The 25,973-nt window shown below is 39.8% G+C and overlaps 1 protein-coding gene across 1 annotated transcript; it reads left to right on the forward strand.

The window, feature by feature from the left end:
* Positions 1–3,889: 3,889 nt before the first annotated feature.
* Positions 3,890–14,507, forward strand: LOC114042272 (hemoglobin subunit epsilon). Its single transcript, XM_027860938.1, has 4 exons — positions 3,890–3,928; positions 12,139–12,499; positions 12,624–12,846; positions 14,294–14,507. The coding sequence occupies exons 2-4, from the start codon at positions 12,408–12,410 to the stop codon at positions 14,420–14,422; spliced, it is 444 nt and encodes a 147-aa protein (XP_027716739.1). The 5' UTR covers positions 3,890–3,928; positions 12,139–12,407; the 3' UTR covers positions 14,423–14,507.
* Positions 14,508–25,973: the final 11,466 nt, after the last annotated feature.

Raw genomic sequence — 25,973 nt, forward strand, 5'->3', positions numbered from 1 at the left:
TGAAGGCCCTCCACAACTTGTCACCAACCCAAGTTTCTAGCCTAATTTAATGCTATAATTAGGACTAATATTGATTTTTCTGATTTTGTTCTGTACCCTTCTGTTTCCATTAATTCACATCAGGGGCATTTATGATTTGTATATATATATTTACTGAATTGAATTAAATATTTCATCGCCTCATCTCTGTAACTAGGATGTTAGTAACATCTTCATGATTAAATGCCTTAACAATGCCTTGGGAAGAACCATGGCATTTCTAAAGCATTTAAGGCCAAAGAGGCTATGGAGAAGAGAAATAGAGAAGAAAGAGAGGAAATAGAGCTACACAAAAAAAAGAGAGGAAAGGGATGAGAGGGATGAGAAAGAAAAGGAAATAGGAAAGAAAGGAGGAATTGGAGGGAGGGAAAGAGAAAAAGAGAGAATGAAAGCAGGAGGAAAGGAAAGGAGAGAAAGAGGGAGGAAGTGAAGAAATAAAAGGGCAAAGGAGCGAAGGAAAAGAGCAGGAAGGAGGGAAGGAAGAATGGGAGGGATGGAGATAGGAAGGAAGGAAGAATGGGAGGGATGGAGATAGGAAGGAAGGAAGGGAGGCAGTAAGGAAGGTAGAGAGGGATGGAAGCATAAAGGAAAGGAGGGAGTCAGGAAAGAAGGAAGAAAGAAGGGAAGGGAGGAATGAGGGAAGGAAGGAGGGAAAGAAGGGAGGAGAGAGGAAGGGAGGGAGAGAGAGAGAAGAAGAAGGAAGGGAGGGAGGGATGGTGGAAAGGAAATGTCACCCAAATACTCAGTAAACTCCAATGGCTCTCTATCACCCTTGTTTGGTGTTCAAAGCCCTTCATAAACCAGACCCCCAACCCCATCCCTAGGCATTTTCTCTGGCTGTGCCCCATGCCTGAAATGCTCTGCCTTATCATCTCAGCCTCTTGGCTTCCCTATCTTCTTTCAAGTCCCAGTTAAAATTGCATCTTGGATAGGAAGTCTTTCCCAATCCCCCTTAATGTTAGTTCTTCTCTTTGGTTAATTATTTCCTATATATCCCGTACCTAGCTTGTTTGTACATATTTATTTGCTTTTTTATTGTTCCCAATTGATTGTGAACTCGTTGAGGGCAGGTAATGTCTTTTTCCTCTCTTTTGGTGTCCACAATGCTTAGTAGAGTGTCTGGAACATAGTGGATACTTAAATACTTTTTTACTGACTGTAAAAGGGAGATGGAGTGTCACATGTGAGGAACAGAGAAAAGGCTAGTTTGGCTGGGTCCTAGAGGGGAAGTAATATATAATGAGGCTGAAAGGATGGATTAGGGCCAGGCTGTGAAAGGCTTTAAGAATTTAAACATAAGCATTCATATTTAATCCTAGAGGGAAAAGGAAACAATTGGAATTGATTAAGAGAGTGACATGATCAGATGTGTGCTTACAGAAAATCACTTTGGCAAGCAGTGTGGAGGGAGGTGGAGAGAGACTTGAAGCAGAGAGGCCAATTAGGTCACCGCAAGAATCTAGGTGAGGAGTAATGAGGGCTTGATCTAAAGTGTGGCTGTACGAATAGAGAAGAGGGTCCATGTGAGAGATGTTGTGGAGGTAGAAATGGCAAGATTTAGCAATAGATTATATTTGTGAGATGAGGAAGAGTCAAGGACTATACCAAGGTTATATACCTGGGAGACTAGACAGTAGTGGTCTTCAAAAGAAAGAGAAAATTAATTCTGCTTTGGACATATTGGGTTTAGGGATATCTCTGGGGCGTATAGTCTGAAACATCTAATAGACAATTGGTAATGCAGGACTGATGCTTTGGGTAGAAATTGGGGCTGGATACATAACTCTTGGAGTTATTGACATAGAGATCATTAAACTCACAAGAAAAGATAAAGTCACCAAAAGACACGCATTTATTATGCACTTAATCTGTGTCAGGAACTTTGCTAAGTGCTGGACATAAAAAGAAAAGAGAAGTTAAAATGGCATAGGGCAGAGTCTTGAGGAATATCCACAGCTAAGGAGATGAACCAGTTAAAAAAAAAAAACATTAAGGAGCAATTAGGGAGAGGTAGGAGGAGAACCAGGAGAGAGTAGTGTCTCAAAAACACAGAGGAGAGGACATGCAGGAGAAGAGCATGGTCACCACTGTCAGATGCAATAGATAGGTCAAGAAGGATGAAGACTGAAAAAATATGATCATGTATGGTCATTAAGAGCTCACTGGTAACTCTGGAGAGAGAAGTTTCACTTCAGTGAAGAGAGTGAAATCCAGATTACAAAGGTTGAGGGATTCAAAAAGAAGCAGAGACAGAAAGTATAGAAAGCTTTTTCTAGGAATATGGCTGAGAAAAGGAGGAAAGATATAGAAAGACAGCTTGAGAGAACGATAGGATCTAGTGAGTTGTTTAAGTGTGGGAGAGACGGGAAAGTTTGAAGGAAGTAGGGAAGGAATTTTTAGGTAGGGAAAACTTGAAGATTGGGGAGGGGGGTAATTGGTATTATAATCTGCTAAAAAGAAAATAGGGAAAAAAGAAAAGAAAAAAAAGAGGGTAGCTAGGTGGCGAAGTGAGTAGAGCACCAGCCCTGGAATTAGGAGGACCTGAATTCAAATCAGGTTTCAGACACATGATACTTACTAACTGTGTGTCTCTAGGCAAGTCACTTACCCCAAATGCCTCACAAACAAAGGAAAAGAAAATAGGGGATGTAATCAAGGGTAAGTCTTAAGGTGCTAGACTTGGCAAGGAGAAGGGCTACCTCATTATTAGAGACTAGAAGAAACAGAGAGAATAGAGGATAATATTAAGTGATGTTACAATGAAACATTGCAAAGAAGGGGACAAGTGGGAGCTCATGTTGAATAGTCCCAATTTTCTCAGTAAAGAGGCAAGGTCCTCATTTCAAAGAGAAGAGACCAAGGGAGGGATAGGAGGCTTGAAAAGAGCAAGCTTGGGAAAAAAAAAAGATTTAATGGGAAATGAGATGAAGGATTAGGCAAAAAGAAAAGGATTGCCTGGCAACAATAATGCCCATTTGAAATTGAATAACATGAATTTATTATGTACCTATTGATCATGGTTGTGTGATTATTGATGCAAATTGGTACCTTCCTTGGAACTTAAGGCATTAGAAAGTTGTCTACCGCACTGAGAAATTAAATTACTTCCCCAGTGTCACATAGCCAATATGTGTAAGAGGTGGGATTGAACGCTGGTCTTACAGACTTTGAGGCTAATTATTTATTCCCTGAGATTATTGTTGTTTTTTCAGTTCTTTTAGTCACGTCCAACCCTTTATGACCCCATTTGGGGTATTCTCGGCAAAGATGCAGGAGTGGTTTGCCATTTCCCTCTCCAGTTCATTTTATAGATGAGGAAACTGAGACAAACAGGGTTAAGTGATTTGCCCAGGGTCACACAACCAGCAAGTATCTGAGGCTGGATTTGAACTCAGGAAGAAGAGTCTTCCTGACTTCAGGCCTCTCACTCTATCCACTGCACCACCTAGTTACCCTATTCTCTAAGATATAATGCCTCTAATAATTTTTATATTCTATAGAAATCTGAGTTATTGTTATTGGCTAATTACCTTTGCTATCACAGAGGGAAGATGGGGAGCAGAGTTGTGCTTTATATTCATTCATTCCACATTTAAGCACCTACTATGTGTCAGGCATCAAGTATGCAAAGACAACACAATTACTCCCTACTTTCTGAGAGCCAGTATTCTATCCTGGGAAGCAACACGTACACAGAAAAGTAAATACGATGTAATTTTCAGGGATAAGAGCGTTAGTAAGGGGGCAGGGTATAAGGTGATAAGATGGAGATAAGTCTCCCATACTGAGCCTTGAAAGAAGCTTGGGATGCTAAGAAGGGGAGATGAGGAGGGAGTGAATTCCAGGCATGGGATCATCTTGTGCAAAGGCAAGGAGGTCATACACAGAAGTATGTGGCTCAGTGTTGTCTGCACCTAAATTGGTTTGCCTGAATGACCTTCATCTTTCCCCTCTTGCGCTCTGCCCTTTTCCTAAATTCCAGTGCTTTCCTCAGGCTTTCCTTCAATCTGCCTCTCCATTGTCTTGGCATCAATTATTCCAGTGGTGTATTTGTGTAATGTGGGTGGAGGAAGACCTGGGCTAAGGGTATGGGCAATGCTCAGTGGGAAGCTCCTACTCTAAAGAGTTCAAAACACTCCAGCACAAACCCTGAGCCTCAGTTCAGCTATGCTGAGTCTTGCTGGGGGGTAGGGGGGATGGGAGGTGCTGGGACATGAGGGCTGTGAAGCCAGATACTTCTCTGCTGTCGGGGATGAATCTACTATCTGAGTCAACCAGCAAAGTCTTAGCAGTGAAGATGACAAGTACAGAATCTATTGACTTCCATACTGCATCTGGACCCAAGCCAGGGGCAATGAGAAGGAATCATTTAATCAACCTTCAATATGTGACCTTAGGCAAGTCAGTTTCACTTTGTGTGCCTTAGTTTCTCCATTTCTGTAAAATGAAGGAGTTAGACTAGATAATCTCTAAGTATTTATCTTTGGTGTGGTATTCTATTATGCTATGTGCAAAGAATACACTGTGTATGTTTTCTTTGACAAAAACCATGAGAAGGTTAGAGAGATAACAGAGAAAGAAAGAAAGAGAGAGAGAGAGACAGAGAGACAGAAAGACACAGTGAGACACAGAGACAGAGACAGACAGACAGAAACAGAAACAGAGAGACAGAGAGAGAAAGAGCCAGAGCCAGAGAGAGGCACAGAGACATAAAGACAGAGAAAAATAGTGACAGACAGAGAGATATGTCTTACAAGGTAGTGAATTTTCTTTTTTTAATTACTGGGGATGTTCAAGAAGGAGCTAAATTCATGTACAGGTTGGACTAGATGACCTGCCTTCCTCCTGTGAATTGCTATGACTCCTTAAATATGACACTATGCCTCCCATTTCTGTGCCTTTTCATTGGCCATCCCCCTTACCTGGAATGCACTCCCATTTCACCTCCCAGTGAGAGAGAGGTAGCCTGGCATAGAGTATAGAGAGCCAGATTTGAAGCCAGGCAGACCAGGGTTCAATTTAGTCACTTATATATATTGACTATATGACCCTGGACAGTCAATTAACATATCAGTGCTCTGGGCACCCATCTAAATCTATAAGTTTCAATCAAGTTGCTAACTTGCATTGATAGACGGACTTTCCCCACCTGGGAATTCTCTATACTATTCAAATCACAGGCCTAGCAGAGAGGCGAGAGCAAGACAGAGAAAGAGAGACAGATATTCTAGCTATCCTAACAACTAGAACCATGTCTGGTCCATAATAGATGCTTGCCAAATGCATGTTGATTTAGTCATTGTTATACACTCAAAAAACACACACATGGATATATGGCGTTATGAACAGCTACTCTATAAAACACATAAACTTGGCATGGGTACCTTGCCCCACCAAATGCACACACACACACACACACACACACAAAGGGTGATCTTTTCCACTGTCCCCTCTGAATAATTAGTGGGGCTTGCCCAGGCCCTTTCCTGATCCTCAGCCCTAACCAGTTCTCTGCCTTATCTGCACACTCCAGCTGTGTGCTTATCCACCCCTGTTATCTCCAACCCAAGTCCTTCCTGGAGGAGGAAAATACAGCAGGCTCTGATGATAGGACACCACTGGGTGGGGTTATTGATGCCAGGACAAGGCTGAGAGAAAAATGGGGCCCAGGATGATGCCTACTGGGTTGAAGATAGAAAACACTGACACCTCACCCCCACTTCTTTCTCTCCCTGCTTCATGGTTTTGGTGGGCATATGGAGGGTAAGGGTGGGGAATAAGGCAGAATTTCTTCTTTATCCAGAGATGCCTGGATTGGTCAAATCCCCCAGTGGAGCAGCAAATCCATATCCATTACTACCTTCAACCCTTTATAGCTGTATTTAAGTATTTGAAGGGATTTCTTGGCAGAGGGTATTAGCTACCACTTTGTGCACATGGCATGATGACCTCTCATCTGCAGTGGTCTCCTACTTGGTCTCCCCACTTTAAGTCTCTCCACCTTACTGAAAAAATGGTTTTCCTCAAGTACAGATCTGACCATGTCACTCCCCTACTCAATAAACTTCAATGGCTTCGTCCTTCTTCTAGGATAAAATATTAATCCCTTCATTTAGCTCTCAAAGCTCTTCACGACCTGCCCCAAACTAACTTTTTTTTTAAACCTCATTATATACTCCTTTCCCACTCCTACCCTCTGTAATCCAATCTTTTCTTTTCTGTGTTATACACAACAGTCAATCTCTCATCTCCCTAACTTCACATTGGTCATCTCCCATACCTGGAATATTTTCACTCCTCATCTTTTCCTAATGGAATCTCTTCCCTTAAGATGAAGCTTAAGCTCCATCTTTTTTTACACAAAGCCTTTCCTGATTCCCTCACCTGCTAACTTCTAGCCTCCCTCCCAGATTATCATGTATTTAATCATTTTGTGTTAATTTGTATTTATTCTCTTATACTTATGCATATGTTTGTTTTCTCCACTCTTATAACATGACAAACTACCTTACATTTAACTATGCTGTATTTATGCTGTATGTACTTGCAAAGTCAATCCCCTCCAATAAAATATAAGCTCCCTGAGAATAGAGATTGTTGTATCCCTAGTACCCAGCACAGTTCGGCACATGATAGGTCCTCAGTTAATGTGTGTTGATTGATTAGACTTCTTCTGCTTAACCTCAGAGGAAAGACCCAAGAGCAAGGTGTAGGGTATAAAGAGCTAGATTTGGACTCAAAATCAAGACTAGCATCTTTGAATAGATTGCTTCAGAAAGTATTGAACAAGATCCATTTGTGGTGTCTAAGCAGAGGCAGGATGACCCCCTCTCAGGGTCTGTAGAGAGGATTCCTGAATGTGGAGGAAAGTTGAACCATAAGGAACCTCTAAGTTTTTTCCAGCTAAATCTCTGATCCTAAATGCAACTAGTTGTGAAGATCAAATAAGATATTAAAACATGTAAAGTTATATGTACATATGAGGCTGTATGTTTACTATTTACATCATTAGTCCTATTAGCATGTGAATTACTATACACCTCTCCCTCCCTTCCCCAGCATCTCTTAGAATTATAGACTCATATAAAGAGATGGGAGCTCAAGAGGTCAAATATTGCTTATATAAGATCCCTCCAAAATGGTCATTGAGTCTCTAATTTTAAGACCTCTAGTGTTGGGGAGCTCACTGTCTCCTAAGACAACCCATTTCTCTTTTAGACAGATCAGAGAATGACAAGTCTGATTATTAGAAAGTTTCCTCAACTGAAATCTGCCTCTCTGCAACTTTGATCCGCTGCTTGTATTTTGCCCAATGGGTCCAAGTAGGAAAAACCCTTTCCTTTTTATGTAGCACACTGCTTCTATACCCCCTTTCCAAAGGTAAGAGTTCCACTTCTGTTGACTTATACCCACTTTTCAAATATCCTATCCTTGAAATCATACTTGAAGCTGTGTCCTCATAGTCTCTGACCATCCCCAAATATAGTATTAGCCACAGTCCCCAGGAGATTCCTGGGAGAAGCTATTTACATCCCCCTGAGACCACAGAAGAGCCTGATCAGAGTTTCAAAGGTTGACACCTATTGTCCTTAGTCCTTATATCATGGACCACTGGGGATTTCCAATTCAGTCTCCATCCAATGAACCCTCACCTGAACAATTCAAGAAACTCAACTGATAAACACTCAAATGTGAATGAACATGGGATTGTTTTCTGTTGCTTTAAGAACGTTAAAGAGGGTCCAGAGAGGCCCCTCAATTACCAATGGATAACCATTTAGATAAATATGAGGGAATGACTGATCTCTTCAGTGGTCCCTCAGGAGAGTTGAGGGTTAGACTGTAGAGCTGGGAGGGAAGCAAGAATTTCCAAATGACCTAGGTGGAAAAGAAATAGATTAAACCAGGGTCCTGAGGGTACCTCACAAAACAAGCAAAACAAAGTGAGATCAAGAAATCAATTCAGCAAACATTTAATCAATACCTCACTATATAAAGCACTCTTTCAGGCACTGGAAATGAGTAGGTAACATGGTGCAAAGGAAAACACACTGCATTTGAAGTTGGAGAACCTGGGTTTGAATCCCAGATCTAGCACTGACTATTTATCTGACAACTCTGTGGGCCTCAGTTTCCCCATTTTTAGAATGAAGGGAAGGGTTGTGGATTTGATCTCTAAGATTCCTTTCAGCCCTAAATCTATCATCCCATGAAACAGTTCCTGTCCACAAGGGGCTCACACGCCACTGGAGACAATAGCATTTATCCAGTTAAATAAAGAAATTTGAGGAGGCAGTGGGGACTAACCTCTGGGAGGAATCAGGACAGGCTTAATGGAGAAGCTGGCCCTTGATCTGAGCCTTGAAGAAAGATCAGGACTCTAAGAGACAGAAATAGAGAGGAAATGTGTTCTGTGCTTAGAGAATGGCTTTGAGATGGGAGATGGAATTTTGAGTCCAAGGAACGATTAGGAGATAGATTTGTACAAAACAAAAGGCAGAAGGAGATTAATGCAAAATCAGGCTAGAAGGGTAAATCTAGATCTACAGGGACTTTGGCCATAAGTTGGCATGCTTTATCCATTGAGAGTGCGAAGACAGTAGAAAAGAGGGAGTCAGAGTAGGAAAGAGTAGGAAGAGGCAGCATGATGTGGAAGTTGTATGAATTTGAAATAGAAAGAGCCCGGGAGAGACCTGGGTTTTAATCCCGTGTCCTTATTGGTAATTTGACACAGGACAAGTCATTTTGCTTCTCCAAGGCTCGTTTCCTGATGTATAAAAGGAGGGTAAAAAAAAAAAAAAACAACTTGCATCTATCTCACAGGGTTGTTGTGCAGAAGAGACCATAAACCTCAAATCACTATAGACATAAGTGCTCTTTGTGGTTGTGTTTGTTTTGTCAAAGAAGTTCCCTCCTGGAAAACTGCAAATCAAGGATTGATCTAACCCCAGGGCTCCAGGGGATGATATTGTGTACTGGGGATTTGGGGGTAGGTGGAGAGGGAGATTTTAGGGAAACTGATAGAAAACACCTGTTTCTTCCTTAATCTGAAGAGATTAGGAAAAAGAAGTCTTGGTTTGGAGTTTGGAGAAGTAAAGGACAAAGGAATGTATGTATGTATGTATTGATGGGGGGGGACACAAAAGAGTTAGGTAAAGAAAGGCCCATTCTTATAATGGTCTGGGCAGAGGGCTCTGTAAGGTGACAGTTCTATGAGTTAGACATGACTGGAGTTTCTTGTCACCCTCTGCCCATTCAGAAGACTCTCCACACAGAGGTACTCTGAAGAATAAAACCTCTTAAAATTTTACACACGTAGACAGATAAAGAGATATACAGAGACAAAGAACTCAGACATAAGGAGACAAAGGAATGCAGAAAGAGAGGGAAAAGGAGAGAGGGAGTAAGAGGGAGAGGGGGAGAGAGATGAAGAGAGAGAGAAACAGAGAGAGATAGAGAGAGACAGAGAGAGAGAGAGAGAGGAGGGAAGTGTCAGAGAGGAAGACAGAGACAGAGACAGAGACAGTGAGACAAAGAGATGAAAAGAAAGGGAGAAACAGAGAGTCACCAGGAAGGAGCCCCCAAGTTCAGTAAACATGGCAGAAAATACAACAGACTGACCCTAGAGTTTCCTCATAGCCTACATCAATTCTCCCTCGGATCTCTTTCTTCCTTTGAACTTTGGAATTTGAGCCCCATACTCTAATGTTTAAAACAATGTATTCTGTATTATTTTTTCAGTATTTTGTGAGTTTAAATATTGTTTCCCCAACTGCTCTGGATGTTTTTCATTGCAGGGATCCATTCTTTTTCTTTGTCTCTCAAATGAAGCAAGCAATCCTTTGATTATGGAAGGAAGAAGTGAGGCTAGAAGATGTGGAGGGAAGAGAAAGGGAAGTTCTTAGGGGAGAAGGAAGATCACAAGGGGTCTTTTGGGTCCTCTAAGAAAGTAGGGACCTAAGTAGGATGTCTTCTCTGACAAATGGGAACTAGGTAGAAATTAAATATAACTATTAATATTTCTTAGAGAAATATAGTCACAGCAATAAGTAAGTTAAAGAAATTCAGAAATAATCTCAGTCATCATTGGTAAGAACACTCAATTTGAAGTTAGAGATGTGGGTTTAAAACTGTCTCTGATACCAGCTATGTGACTAGTAATGCTAACAAAAATCTAATGAATATTTGATGTTTAAATCCCCTTATAACATCTTTCCATCTTTATCTTTACCCTTTTGTATTTGGTATTTACTTTGAACTTTGCCCTGAATAATAGATAATTGGATTGTATAGCTCAGAAATGACTGCTACATTTGTAACCAGTAGTTTCCTTTCTGTTAATAGAGTTAATTTCTTTTTTTAAAATGTATTCTGTTACCATATCCATTGCAGCTGAGTTGACTGACCCTCATACTTTGCTCTAGCTTTAGCACTTTCCCCTTTCATTTGATTACCTTCCTTTCACTTTTACCTTAACCTGAGTAGAGAGGCTTAGCCCCACTGAAACCTACTGACCTTTTGGTGGAGGATGAAATCTAGTCAATAGAAGGTGAACAAGAGGGAAATATTTTTTTTGTAAATAATAATTTATTTTTTCCAACTACATATAAAGCTAGTTTTCAACATTCATTTTTATAAGATTTTGAGTTTCAAATTTTCTCCCTCCCTCCCTCCCCCCCCAAGACTGCAAGCAATTTGATATAGGTTATACATGTGCAATTTTGTAAACATATTTCCACATTAGTTATGTTGTGAAAGAAACAGAAGAAAAGGAAAAAAGCCACAAAAAACAAAAGCCCCCCAAAAGTGAAAATAGTATGTTTTGATCTGCATTCAGACTCCATAATTCTTTCTCTGGATTTGGATAGCATTTTCCATCATGAGTCTTTTGGAATTTTCTTGGATCATTGTATTGCTGAGAAGAGCCAAGTTTATCATAGTTGATCAGTGCTCAACGTTGCTGTTACTGTGTACAATGTTCTCCTGCTTCTACTCACTTCACTCAGCATCAGTTCATGTAATTCCTTCCAGGTTTTTCTGAAATCCTCCAGATTATCATTTTTTATAGGACATTACATTCATATACCACATATATCACAACTTGTTCAGCCATTCCCCAATAGATGGGCATTTCCTCAATTTCTAATGATTTGCCACCACAAGAAGAGCTGCTATAAATATTTTTGTATATGTGGGTCCTTTTCCTTTTTTTGTGATCTCTTTGGGATACAGACCTAGTGGTGGTATTGCTGGGTCAAAGGGTATGCACAGTCTGATTGCCCTTTGGGCATAGGCCCAAATTGCTCTCCAGAATGGTTGGATCAGTTCACAACTGTTCCAACAATGCATTAGTGTCCCAATTTTCCCACCTGTTCTCCAACATTTATCATTTTCCTTTTCTTTCATATTAGCCAATCTGATAGGTGTGAGGTGATACTTCAGAGTTGTTTTAATTTGCATTTTTCTAATCAATAGTGATTTAGAACATATTTTCATATGACTACAGATGGCTTTAATTTCTTCATCTGAAAACTGCCTGTTCATATCCTTTGACCATTTACCAGTTGGGGAATGACTTGTATTCTTATAAATTTGACTTAGTTCTCTATATATTTTAGAAATGAGGCCCTTATCAGAGACACTGGTTGTAAAAATTCTTTCCCATCTTTCTGCTTTCCTTCTAATCTTGGTTGTGTTGGTTTTATCTGTATAAAACCTTTTATAATTCAATGTAATCAAAATTATCCATTTTGTATTTCATAATGTTCCCTGTCTCTTGTTTGGTCATAAATTCTTCCCTTCTACACAGATCTGACAGGTAAACTATTCCTTGCTCTCCTAATTTGCTTATGGTATCACCCTTTACATCTTAATCATATACCCATTTCGACCTTATCTTAGTATACAGTGTAAGAAGTTGGTCTATGCCTAGTTTCTGCCATACTATTTTCCAGTTTTCCCAGCATTTTTTGTCAAATAATGAGTTCTTAATCTGGAGTCTTTGGGTTTATCAAATAATAGATTACTACAATCATTTACTATTGTGTCTTGTATACCTAATCTATTCCACTGATATGAGGACACTATTATTTGGATTAGAGAATTAGTGTCCAAGAAGGAAATAAGCCCCCCTGCAGGTCTCCAAAGACACAGACACTGACCAACCGAGTGTCCAGTACTGATAACGACCACTCTTGTCATCGGCTCCACCTCCAAGGAACTCTGACCAATTGCTTTAGAGGTCTGGAGAGAGCAAGGGGCCAGGGGGCCAAGGACTGGAAATAAAAGGCAGCCGAGGACCTGTTGCTGCATCAACCTGCTTTTGACACACATCAGTGTTGACAAGCAAACTCACAAAGACCAACATCATGGTGCATTTCACAGCTGAGGAGAAGGCCGCCATCACTAGCGTGTGGGGCAAGGTCAATGTGGAAGAGACTGGTGGAGAAGCTTTAGGCAGGTAAGTAGCAGGGGCAGGGATTGAAATCAAGCCTAAGGGGCACAGACTGACCCTAAGAGAATCTGACAGCTTCTAGAAGGCTCTCCTACACATTCGGACTCATTTTTTTTGCCTTCTCCTATAGGCTGCTGGTTGTCTACCCCTGGACCCAGAGGTTCTTTGATTCCTTTGGCAACCTGTCTTCTGCATCTGCTATCCTGGGGAACCCTAAGGTCAAGGCCCATGGCAAGAAGGTGCTGACCTCCTTGGGTGAGGCTGTCAAGAACCTGGACAACCTCAAGGTTACCTTCTCCAAACTGAGTGAGCTGCACTGTGACAAACTGCATGTGGATCCTGAGAACTTCAGGGTAAGTCTTGGGCTCCATTGCTTAGCAAGCTAGTGATAGTCAGATTAAGCTTTCTTCCTGTTGCCACAAGGTCCTGAAGTGGCTGAGTGCTCAAAAGCGCCAGGGCCAGAATAAAGCAGGATACCCCAAGTTTGTCATTGATGATCTCAAATATTTTAGGGGATCTGTTTTCCACCTATAGCTTTACTTCTTCTCCTTTCTATCTCTTAACAGCTCTTGGTGCCCCTCTTTTGTTCATACATTCCTTTTTCTTGCCCTCATTGCTTCTTTTTCAGTTCTTTCTCTCCTTTTTCTCTCCCTCTCCCAATACTTCTCTTACCCTCCTTTGAATTTTCTATTGATCATTCTTTTTCAATTTGTCTTCAACTCCCTCTTTTTTTCTCTCCCTATAACCATCTTTGCTCTCACACATTCATACACTTCACTGGATACCTAGTTCCCAACTAGCCTTTTTAGTTTTGAAAAGTGGGGTGACTTGGGGTTCTGATTTAATTGTTTTTCTTCTAGTTTGTGCTTTTTGTGGAGCTTTGCTTCTCTGTCATAATCTTCCGTCCCTACTTTAAACCCCAACTCTGGTCAGTATCAATGGGAACCTCACTATCTCTTAAGCTTGCAAAGACATTGCTAACCCTCAGTTTATTCTCTTTTGAAACTGACAGTCATATTGTTTGCACTAACTACTAAGTCTTCATTTTGGAGGAAGGAGTATTAGGTTCAAATTCAGGTTCTCCTCACTAGCTCTGCAATCCTATGAAAATCACTCAATTCCTCTGAGTCTCACTTTCCTCAGCTATAAAATAGGGGGTTGGACTAGACTTCCTCTATATCCCTTCTGAAATTCTGGGATTCTATTTGTCTCTATGGAGTGTCATGAATATAGTATTATTATTTTTCTTCTTTTATCTTCATTCTCTCTCCTTTTTACCCTTTCCTCTTCTCACTTTCCTTATCTTTTTCTTCCCACTGATGATTCTTTCTTTTCCTTTCCCTTCCAACTTCCCCCTCCCACCCTCAATTAGCTCTTTTCAGGTCTGAGTTAGACCTGCTAAGGCCCTTATCTTAGTGCTGTGAACTCTGGGCTGTGAGAAGCAGGTTAGGAGGCAGGGTGTGGGGGCAGAGAGAAAAGTGTTTTGAAGTAGGAAGAGGCAGACAAGAGGAACCCAAGAGAATAGACTAGGGCAGAAATGGAGCTGGGCATGAGGATCATGGGACACTTATGTGGGTCTGGGGACAGGAGGAGCTGGAGAGGAAGAGATAGGTTCCTTTAGAGGTCAAGAACTAAGGATAAAATGGACAGATGATATCTTACTCCATGATAGGTGAGCTGGGAACAGTTCTGGACATGGGTAGGAGAACATGGGTAGACTTCCCAGGTGTTCTGGCTGGAGCTTTCTCCTTATAAGGTCCCTGAGTTTCTCTTTCTCTCTCTCTCTCTCCTCTCCTGCAGCTCCTCGGGAACGTACTGGTTGTAGTTCTGGCCATTCATTTCGGCAAAGAGTTTACTCCTGAAGTGCATGCTGCCTGGCAGAAGCTGGTGACTGGCGTGGCCAGTGCCTTGGCCCACAAGTACCACTAAACATAGACCTGTCTGTGATGGGGGTCTGTGGGCAAATGGAGGCCCAACATTTGCGAGTAGGGACGGGAGCAATGGTGTACATACTTCTTTGCAGTCCCAGTCCTTGACCAATAAAATGCTTTTTAGCCTGGCAATCCATTGTCATTGTCTTTTACTTTTAGTTATCTTTACCAGGAGATGGTAACATAGATGGGGATGGGAGGAGAAGACACTAATCTGAAAAGTCCTTTGTCCCACTCCTTCCTTCATACTCATTCATAGGTGAGGAATCAATCTGGTGTATCTAAGAGACAGGGACAAAGGCCTGTTTGGAACAGAGGCCTAAATTAGAAGTGCTGGGAAATAAGGTTGGGCAAGTTGGATGTGGGCAAACTGACAGATTTTTAATGCTAGGATGAGGAGTTTACCAATTAATCAATCAGTAAACATTTAAGTGCCTACAATGTGCTGGGCATTACAAAAAGAGACAAAAGACAGTCCTTGTCTTTGAAGAGGTTACAATCTAATTGGGAGGGGAGTAAGACAACATGCAAAAAATATACAAAACAAGTTATATACAGGATAAATTAACAATAATTAACAGAGGGAAGAAACTAGAATTTAGAGGGGTTGGGAAAGGCTTATTATGTGATTACAGTTGAGACTTAAAGGAAGCCAGGGAAATCAGTAGGTAGAGTTGAGGAGAGAGCATTTGTGGGGGACAGAATAAATGTCCAGAACCAAAAGATGGAGTATCTTGTCTGTGCTTTACTGCAGATGAATGCAAGGCTGTTGAGTAGGGGTTATGATGCAACCAGAACCTTGCTTTTGAAGTATTAGGAGGGATTGGAGGAGGAGAGCCTTGAGATCTAAAGCAAATACTTTAGATCATGGGATCTAAAATTGGAAATGACCTTAGAAGTCTTCTAGTTCAACACCTTAATTTTACAGGAAGGAAACAGGCTCAGAGAGGTTAAGAACATCCAAGGTCACACAGATAGAAACTGAGTGGCAAAGCTAGGGATTGGACTGAGATTGTTTGAATCTAAATCCACCATTATTTCCACTGCAATGGGATGTTCTTGGGTATCTGTTACAATACCTCAGGTGAGAGGTGAGGAAGGTGGTAACAACAGAAATGGAAATGAAAAAAAGGTTTTTAAAGAAAATTTGAGGGCAAAATGGGCAGAATGACCTGATATATGCTTGTAAAGGAAAAGGAGAGATAAACTATAGTGTAGTAGAAAGCACCAATTTTGATTTAGAGGACTTTGGTTGAATCCCAGCTTTGCTACTTAATCCTCACCTATGTGACCCTGGACATGTCATTTCCATATTCTAAGCCTCAGTTTTCTCAGCTATAAAGTGTGTGTGTGTGTGTGTGTGAGAGAGAGAGAAAGAGAGAGAGAGAGAGAGAGAGAGAGAGAGAGAGAGAGAGAGAGAGAGAGATTAATAATTTTGAATTTTCTTTCTATCTTAAAATCCCATGATCCTAGGGCTTATGGAATGTACAGGCGGGAGGTGCCTTTTCTGAGAAAGACAGTTCAGGGTGGGGAAGAGGAGAAAATCAGTTTGTTGGGAGAGGAGAATGACATATATAAGGACAAACAGGGTCCAGAAATAAGGGAACGGGCACTATTAGCACACCCAGAAAGAATGGACCCTCCAGTTTCAGTCTGTCCTGTGCCAGAGACTGGGCCCTCTCTTTAAACTATGCCTACCTTTTTCTTTACTGATTTATGGTGGAAGTAAATATTCTACAGAAAACTACAGCAGGAAGGCAGGAGCTGAGGGGTATAAAAAGACTGGGGGAGGAGGGGAGCAGTACAAGGAGGAGGGTTCTGGGAATCATATGACATTCACTGGTCTGAGCTGTCCTCTCCAAACAGCTCCTGAAAGTTCTGTTCGTCCTGCTTTGCTAAAGATCCCTCCTCCACCATCATCCTCACATCATTTATGGTGCAAGAAATTGGAGGAGGAAAAGATCAGGAGAAAAGCTGCCCAAGACAATATGGCACCTCATCTATTCATACGTCTTCAGCATTTAGGGTAATTCAGATATAGTACTTGACTTCAAAGAGTTTATAACCACTTATGGTTTCATTGTATCCCTTTCTACTCCCTACTCCCTTACATATGCACAGTGTGTTCACTCTCCCATGAGAATGCCTTTTTGTAGGACCTTTTTCTTTTGATTTCTGGGTGAGAGTCCCCTTTTCCTATACTCCTATATTCCAGTACCTCCTTCCATTGCTTTCATCCTGTATGATCACAGCTTCCATTATTGATGAAAACAATAGAAATCACCATTCCTTCACTACGCACCTTTGATCATGGTTAAGGTCTATCACCCATTCCCTTCTGTCACTTATCCACCCCCCCCCACATTCTGTTAAAGCAGTTTCCTACTTTGTTATCCCTTCCTACAAAAGGCATTTGTTCAGTTATGGGGACCAGAGCATTTGGCCCACAGAGTTTTAAAACAACACTTCAACCATTTTTTTCTCAAGGTTCTTTAAATTCTCCAAAATCTTCAACCTTTCTTTTCCGAAGTTCTTTAAATTGTCCCTAAATTTTTACTCCTTTGTGTTCCATTTTCTCCTTTATGATCTCTTTATCTTCTTTCTTTCACTTCCTGTCAGTCCTTTTAAAAAGATCAGTAGTATATACACATAAGAAAACTAATTTCATTACTTAGCATTTTCTTGTTAATTGAATATATTTAATTTTCTTACATTTTGCTGGCTGGGGAATTTGAAGGAATGTTTCAAATTCTTTTCCTTTGTCATCTTATTTTGTTTACAAATAAGTTCAGGTTTTCAGAATATATTATTTTGGGTTATAGCTTTAACTCCTTTGGAGTATATCATATCTTTATTTTTTTTGATTTTTTGTGATTTGAAAAATCATGGGTTATTAAATAGGTTTTCATTCATATCTGAACATCTTTTGATTAATTATAGAACTTAACTAATACATACATTCACATTTGAAATGTGTTCTTTTGTTTCTTCTAATGGTAATCTTTGTATTCTATGCAAACAATCAATCAATAAATATTTTTAAAGTATCTACCATATGCCAGACACTCTACTAAGCACTGGATCTATTGATCAGAGGTACATGGTTAGTATTCCGAAATAATGGGAAGTTTTCTCATCTTAATTATTTCTTGTAGTATGTCATTGAAGTTTTTTGATTTGTAATTTTCTTCTTGAAGACTTATTATGCATCCTATCTTCAATATCAGCTCCATTGGTTTGTATAGATTTCATCTGTTCTAATCTTTTGCCTTTAGCTTTTCTTCTGCAAAAATTTCTTCAAATCTTGTATTTTTAGATTTCAAATTTATTACTCTCTGTCTCTCTCTGTTTCTGTTTTTCTCTGTCTTTGTCTCTGTCTCTCATTCTGCTACTAACCTTTGGTGAGACTTTCCCTTTTGTATTCATTTTTTCCTACTGTTTTGTTGATGTATTTTTTTTCACCTGCGTTGAGAACTCTGATTTCTGACCTAAATTCATTTCCAATTTCCTCTTTGGGAAGTTTTATTTCTCTTGGGAATCTTACTGGAGTTTTTGGCTACTGTTCCAAGATCTCTGGGAAGTCTGCCAAATTATCTTTTTCATCAAGTAATCTTAGTGCAATTTCTTTCACATCCTAATATTCTTTTACTATGCTAGGACTTCTCTTTGAAGTTTTATTCATTTCTTCCCTTTTTTTCATATTCTCTGTTATTTTTTCTAATCATGACCTAGGCTTTATTCTTTTTTTTTCTTACAAAATCTTGGTTTTTCAATATTTCTTATTTCCAGCCCCTTGTCTCTGGTTTCTTCCACTGCTGCCCGGTTCCCAAAGACTGGATGTTCTTGTTGTTATCAGCTTCCTGGCTTTTGGTAAGTGAAAGTCAGTCTGTGGAGTTCTTATCTGTGGTCAGTCCTGGGGAGAATGGAGGGCTCCTTTCCCCCAAGGATTTGCAGCCCTCATTCCTTTGGCAGTGAATATTATTTCTTTTGTATTCAGTAGTTCTGCACTGTCCACACCTTTCACTTGAACTCACTTTCTGATTGTCTCTCTCTTGTCCAGTTGTTTTCCCCTTTCTTTTCCTGAAGGGGCAACAAGTCAATATTTGTTACATTTGTGGGGTGGTGTTTCTGGATGAATAAATTCTACATTTGGCAGGGGGGGACTGGGTAGGGATGCCTACGGCAGATCCTGAGTCATAAACGTGCTTGTTTACTTTGTGGTAGCAGTGTGGGGAGTAGGAGAGGAGGGGTCAATGCTGAGAGGGAGCTCTCTTTATTTAAGTTATCCAATGTTATTCTACTAGGGTTTTACATGTTTGGAGTTTCTGTCTTCTAATCTAGTGGATTCAGCTGTAACTACTCTATATCTTTTCCTGAGGTTTTTTATTTCTGAGGGCTGCTAAAATCAACTGTTTAGCCATCTTGTTGGTCATGTGTTCTTTCTCCACTATCTTATAATTATCACTGATCATCATATTTTCCCATTCTTTTAGTACCTGAGGTGATAGTTTATCTGGCACTGTGTGGAAAAACTTTATTCAACATTTTTGTTCTATCTTTTTTGTTCATATCTCCATTCTTTTTGTAAAAGAAAATAGAAGGGGAAAATAATTGAGCAGCTCTGCTTTCTCTCTATTGTCAGTTATCATCAACTGATACACCATGGTCAATGGTTATATTCCTTTCACTGTTCATCAACTTTTCCCCAGTATAACCTCCAATTTTTCCCCCTTTTGCTTTGCTTTCCTTTCCTCAGCTTATTCCAATTATTAGCACACTTGACAGCTGAAAGTACTGTACCATCTTCTATTACGTCTATCACCTTCCTTCTATACTCTATTACCTTCCCTTCCTTCCATCTTCTCTGCATATCTCTTCCAACTTTAAATTTGATGGTGATATCTCTGAGTACCATTTCTTTAGGCACCTCCCCCAGTTTCTTCCATATCAGAATTATTTCTTTGTGTCTTCAGATGAGAGACATTTCATTTTTCAGGTAATTTTATTCTTTCTTAACTGATATTATCCTATTAATTTTCTCCCAGATCCCTTTGACATCTGCTCTCTGAAAATCTAGGGTTCTTTTTGGGCCATGCCCAGCTTTATTTGTTTATTTCACAAAATCCAAAGGAGTGATCACTTCTCCCATTTTCTGTAATTTTAACCAAAGCAATTTTTTCTCTCTCTAATGGTGTGAATTAGAAAAGATTGCCTCCTTCACAGTTCCTCCACTTTTTGAAGTAGGAAATTTTCATTAAAGTAATTCAAGAATTTGAATTGCTTTTGGCAAAGAGAGAGTTCCAGGAGATATCTCAATAATTGAAATGCATCATCTCTACTTTGTGCTCTGTTTCCTAAAGTTTTCTCTTTGTGTTTAGGTGTTCTGTAAGATGTTTTCATAACAAAACTGCTTCTGTTTTTACCTCCATTGTTCTTCATCAAAATGTTCCCAGCATGCTCCCCCCACCTTTTCTTGATTTGTCACATAGGTATATTTCCTAATATAGAAAACTAACCTTGCCTCATTTAACTATACTGAATCTTTTGAATAAAACAGATTAACTCAAACCATAGTTCAGTCATAATTTCATTCCACCAACTCTCAGTGATAACGTCTTGCATTAGGACTTCTGGTTCATCATATTTGTTGCATAATCTTGCATATTAATATTTAGACTTTGGAGACCATGTGTTTTACTACTTTTTTTTGCATTTTGTCTTCTGTTTATTTCTGGGTATCTCAACTGATCTTCCTACATTGTAGATATTAAATTCTACATGTATTTTGATAAGCTGTATACTTCTCTATTTTCAGTTGAAAATTTTTTATTAAATTTATGACATTAGAAATATACATTTTTACCAATCTTCATTAGGAATATTCCATCCCTAGCCAGGAGCCTATTAATACATTTTTTTAAAAGGATGCGAGGGTTCATTTATAAATCTTTTTATTTCCTGAAAGAGGTAGAATGGGATAAAAGAGGAATTATTGGGTTAAGCAAATGTTCACTATTTCTTTCCAAAGTTGATCTAATTGTCTTTTTGTACTTGGAACAAGGACTTAAACTATAGGAGACTGTGGCCTGATGAGGCCGCTGCAGTGGTGAGCATGAGACCAGCTCAATACTCTTAACCCGGAGGCGCATTGAAGAGGCGGGAGACAGCAAGATGGCAGAAGCTCCGTTTATTAAGTGCTAGTAGCCTTCTTTTATATCCCTGGTAACACCTGATCAAAGCATGATCTCCACGTGATAGCCAATCACCACGTCTGCTGGACACCTGCAGCCCTCACGTCAGGGGTATGAGTAGGATTTTTCTCTCAATGAGAGGAGAGCCGAGCCAACCGTGGGAGCTGCGTGTCAGCAAAGGAGAGGTCTTGTGAGACTTCCTTGTTTTTGCCATGCAACAGGTTGTGACCCTCAGCTTCTACCAAGAGAAGCTAGAACTCCCGTGGGAAAATTCTCCCAACAGTGACCTATTAAGGAAAGACACCCTGGTTAGGTTAAGAAAAGAACAGGTATTAATCTAAACTGTGGTGCAGACTTCAAATGCCAATCTCAGATACTGCCTTCTTAAATAGATGTTCACTTCTTAAATATACTTTTCTCTTCTGGATCCTTTGCCTGTTATTGGCAAAACTGATGAAATACACATTCTTCACCTTTCAGCTTCATTTTCTTGTCCAAAATCCCATAAATTTTAGTCATATTTTCTAGGTTCATTCTAGAGTCATCTTGTGAACCCATGGAACACTGACAAGAGTAGTAATCATCAATTTTCTATCATGTGTTGAATCACGTTCTGGGAAAGTAACAGGTCATTTCAGCGTTACCATGTAGACAACTAGCTGTCTCAGTACCTGTCAGCAGGAAACAAGACTATTCTTTTCTTCTTCAGGCTTTTACTTGATGACCTTTCACTTTACAACACACACGTATCCACTTCATCATTCCTTCCAGAATAAGTTACTGGTTTTCCACAGAGTACACAACTACCTCCTCTTCAAGTCATATGTCAAATGTCTTTTTTTTTTTTTAGCCCACTTTTCTTCAATGGTCCCTCTTTGCTGCTTCCTTTGTGTGACTTTCTCCCACTTTCCAATCTCCTGATGCTGATGGGTGTCACCTTATTCTTTTCAGATCATTTTACTTCCTTCTTTTCACACAGAAGATAGTCTTTATTTTTAAAGGAGCCTTAAACTGCTATGTAAATGCAATTTACTATAGCTATGGTTATTATCACTATTTTACAGAGAGGTTCCCAAGGGAACTCACTCTCCTTCCCAAACCCACCCCTCTTCTAACTTTACTTTTTTTTTTCTTTTCTGCCCGAGGCTCCGTCTCTCTCAATAGCTGCCTGGGCTCACAAGCTTGAAGTCAGCCCCAATTCTTCAATCACACTCATCCTACATATCTGACCACTTGGCAGTCCCGTCAATCTTCGCTCTACAGAGTGTCTTCATATCTGTCACTCTCTCTCCACTCACACCCAAACTACTCTGGATTATTGGAACAGATTCCTAATCAGTTTCCCTCCTTCCTTTTTCTATTCTTTTTGATCCGTTTTCCACATAGCTACTGAATTAAAATGACAGAACTAGGAGAGAGTAGGATAAAAAAACCCAAACTGTCAGAAAACAGGGAAGAGGGGGTATCCAGCAATAGAGGGTGGTCAACAGTGTTAAATGCTGAAGAGAGATTTTAAGTAGGATGTGGTTAAGGTCATTGGATTTAGCAATTTAGAGGCATTGGTAACATTAGATATAATAGGTTTAGTCAAGTGATAAGGTTGGAGGCTGGACAATAAAAGGCTGAGAAGTGAGTGGGAAGCTAGGAAATGGAGATAATATGTGGAGGTCACCCTTTTCAGGAGTTTGACATTAAAAAAAAAAAGATATAGTATTTCAGCTTCAGTAAATAATGAGGAAAGTAAAGAGGTTTACTGTTGTGGGTGTTGCTGTTTGTTTGACCCTGAATCTTCCTATCTTGCTCAGGCTCAAAGTGCAGTCATCCCATGGAAGCTTTGACTGGCTCTTCTTCTGGCCTGGACCAATTCCCCTCACGCCGTTAGACAGCCTGGTATCAACAGTTCATCATATTGGTGCTGAGCTTAGTGGGGACACACGATTGACTTTAGCTTCTCTGTAGCTTAGAACTCCCAAGTTCAAGTGATCCACCATTCTCAGTCTCCCTGGCAGCAGGGATTGCAGACATGGGTCACAACATCCACCTGGCAAATAAAGGCTTCTTAAAGATGAAGGAGGCCTGGGCACATTTGTAGGTGGTAAAGAGGGAGCCCATAGATAAGGAGATATTTAGTATGAGAGAAGGAGAAGGAAAGTTCAAGGAGGCGATCTGGGCATAATCTGATATGATATACCCAGTTTGGAGCAAAGTAGATTTAAAAGGCTTCATATGAAGGAAATTCAGGATTAGAACTCAGGTGCAGTCAGTTCAGGACAAATGGGAAATTTTTAGAAATGAAATTTTAAAGAAACAAAGGAAATCTTTTCTAATGAGAAGGAGAAAAGGAGAGTGGTCTGAATAGACAGACATGTATTCACAGAGAGCTCACTAGCATATCTAAAATAGGTATATAACATTAAAACAAAGACAAGTAATAGGAAAGGAATAAAAAAAAAAACATGGGATGGTCCCATAAGAATAGTGTCATGGGAGCTAATGTACTAAGGGTGATGAGGAAAGTTAAGGATACTACTACTACTACTACTACTACCACTACTCCTACTGCTAATAATAATAATAATGATGATGATAGTAACAATCATACTAATGAGGTCTTTTGTGGAAAAGAGGAGAATGAGATAAAAGATAAGACTAAACTTAAGACTAATTACTGGCAATGCAGAGAAGGAAGAGTTGCATGATCATAATTTTACTTCTGACTTTGGGGTTGTGAAGGGAATAACTGAAATAAGCTAATGGAGCCGATATTCACATTAACATAGAGAGAAAGTAAGAGAAGACCTAGCTGCTCTTATTGAATTCAGGTCCACATGAATCATATCTTCCAGTGTTGAAAGATCTAGAATATAAGTACTGAGCCACTATCAGTGACATTTCAAAGGTAACTGAGAACAGAAGAAGTACCAAAAGACTGGAGAACAGTGAATACTATTTTGACATTCAAAAGAGGGAAATGACAGATAACCTAATGAATTTCATTTCAATTCCTGCCCGGGGAAATTGAATTATGGATTAAATAAATGGTCAGTCAAAATAGAGAAATAGAAGAGGTCATCACAAAGAGTCAGTACAACTTCATCTAGAAAAGTTCATTGCAGAGTTTCCTCATTTCCTTTATTGACAGGGTCACTAAAGTCTTAAACCAGGGGAATGCTGTAGATATTTGTTACCTGGATTTGAGCTAAGGATTTAACAAAGAATTTCATGTGATTTGTATGGAAAAGATAGGGAAACATCTATTGAACAAATAGATGAATCCAGAATTAGATGAATGTTTGGATACCAAGGGCAATCATCAATGGTTTAAAGTCTCCGTGGGAGGAAGACTCCAGTGCAATGTCCCAGGAAACTATGCTTGGCCATGTTTGGTTTATGACAGTTAACTCAAAGGATGATAGACTAGGGATTAAAAATGTAAAAAAAAAAAAAGTCTTCAGACCCTAGAGCACTGAGTTGAATCTAATAAGATGAAATTTGGTAGAGATAAATTCAAAGTCTTAAACTTGGATTAACAAAACAGGTACTGTGCTAAACATTTTACAAATATTATCTCATTTAGTACTCATAATAACCCTGTGAGGGAGGGGTTAATATTATTATCCTAATTTTACAGTTGAAGAAACTGAGGCAAACAGAGATTAAGTGACTTGCCCAGGGTCACACAGTTAGGAAGTGTCTGAGGCCAGATTTGAACTTAGGTCTTTCAAAGAAAATTGGACCTGTAGTGGATGAGGGGAAGGTAATTGTCTTCCTGTATTTTAAAGGCTATCATGTGAAAGAGACATTATTCTTGTGCTGTATGACCCCCAGGGGAAGAATCAGAAAAATGGGTAGAAGTTTCAAAATTGAAATTTCTGTCTTATGCGAACACATTTTTTTTTCTAACAATGAGATCTGTCCATAAGTAGAAAGAATTGCTTCTGGAAGTACAATAGTCCCCACTCGTTGGAGTTCTTCAAGAAGAAGTTCTATTTGTCATAGATACTGGAGCAGGGATTTTCTTTTATTTCAGTATGGGACTAGATGGCTGCTGAAGACCCTTCTAATTAGAAAATTCTGTAGTTCTCAGATTAGATTATTCCAGCTCTAGAGCTACAAATGTCTAAAGTTGGAAGACTGTGTTCAGGTAAGAGTGCCACATTATAAGAACATTGGCAGTTGGAAGCATCTGAAGAAGACAATTTGAGGCAATTAGAGAGGAGGTTGAACAAGATGATGAAGGGATGGGAGACTATCTCCCTCATCCCTTGTGTCTGAAGATGAGTTGAAAGAACTGGGGAGAACTTAGGAGAAGGGAAGACTCAGTGGAGATAAGATTACTGTCTATAAGTGTCTTGAAGGGCCATTGAAGGAAAAGGAATAGGTTTTATGCCTGGCCTCAGAAATTACAAAGAGAAGCAATGGGTACAAATTACAGGGAAGATTCTGGTTCATTTGAAGGAATGACAATGAGATTTAAGTAGCAATTAACAATGAGAGCAGTCCAAGGTGGAATGGCCTGCCTCTGGAGATAGGGGATTCTCCTTTAAGGAATTCTGTAACTGAAGGCCAGATGACCACTTGCTCTGAAAGGGATCCATGCTCAGGTACAGGTTGGACTAGGTGACTTCTGATACCCCTTCCAACTTGGGAGATTGGATAATTCTTTGATTCTATGAAGTGACAGGTTTTTGTTAAACACATACACACAAACACACACACACAAATGCACTCAGCCCAGAAAAACCTCCTTAACTGGTCCCTATTCACTCCATGTCTGTGGTCCACGGGAACAATCTGTGCAGACAGGTACCCAGCGTCTGAATATCTTGAAGGCATGATGCCCTAACCTTAACAAAAGCTGAGAGCTATGTAGTGAAAGTCTATGACACACTGTTTACTCCTTCTAATTCTGTTATCCATTTAAATCCTTACAAGGGATGAGGGAGCCTACAGGGCCTCAAGATAAGCAGTATTAAGAGAGGGAAGACCTGTAGATAGAAGGATATTAGAAGGAAGGCTCAGTAACATTAGAGAAAGGCAATCAGGAGAAGGGAGGAAGCTAATCAGACTCCTCTCTATTACTGTGATTCAAAATAGGGGTCCCAGACAAATAATCCATCATTAACTAAAGTACCCCAAACTGGACATCATCCTCTCATTCCATGTTTCTTTACTCCTCCACAAATTTTCATTTCTGTACTTATGTATTTGTGATTCATCTGGTGGGTATACTTAAGGGCAGGGACAAGGTTTATTTTAAGTGCATATCCCAAGTAAATGGTACCTGTGCCTTGCATATAGGAGGCACTTAATAAAGGTTGGTTGAATGGATTAACTGCTGGAGGAGTAGACAACCTA

Source organism: Vombatus ursinus, unplaced genomic scaffold (assembly GCF_900497805.2).
Source record: "Vombatus ursinus unplaced genomic scaffold, bare-nosed wombat genome assembly UNPS02014337.1, whole genome shotgun sequence".
Classification (NCBI taxonomy): domain Eukaryota; kingdom Metazoa; phylum Chordata; class Mammalia; order Diprotodontia; family Vombatidae; genus Vombatus; species Vombatus ursinus.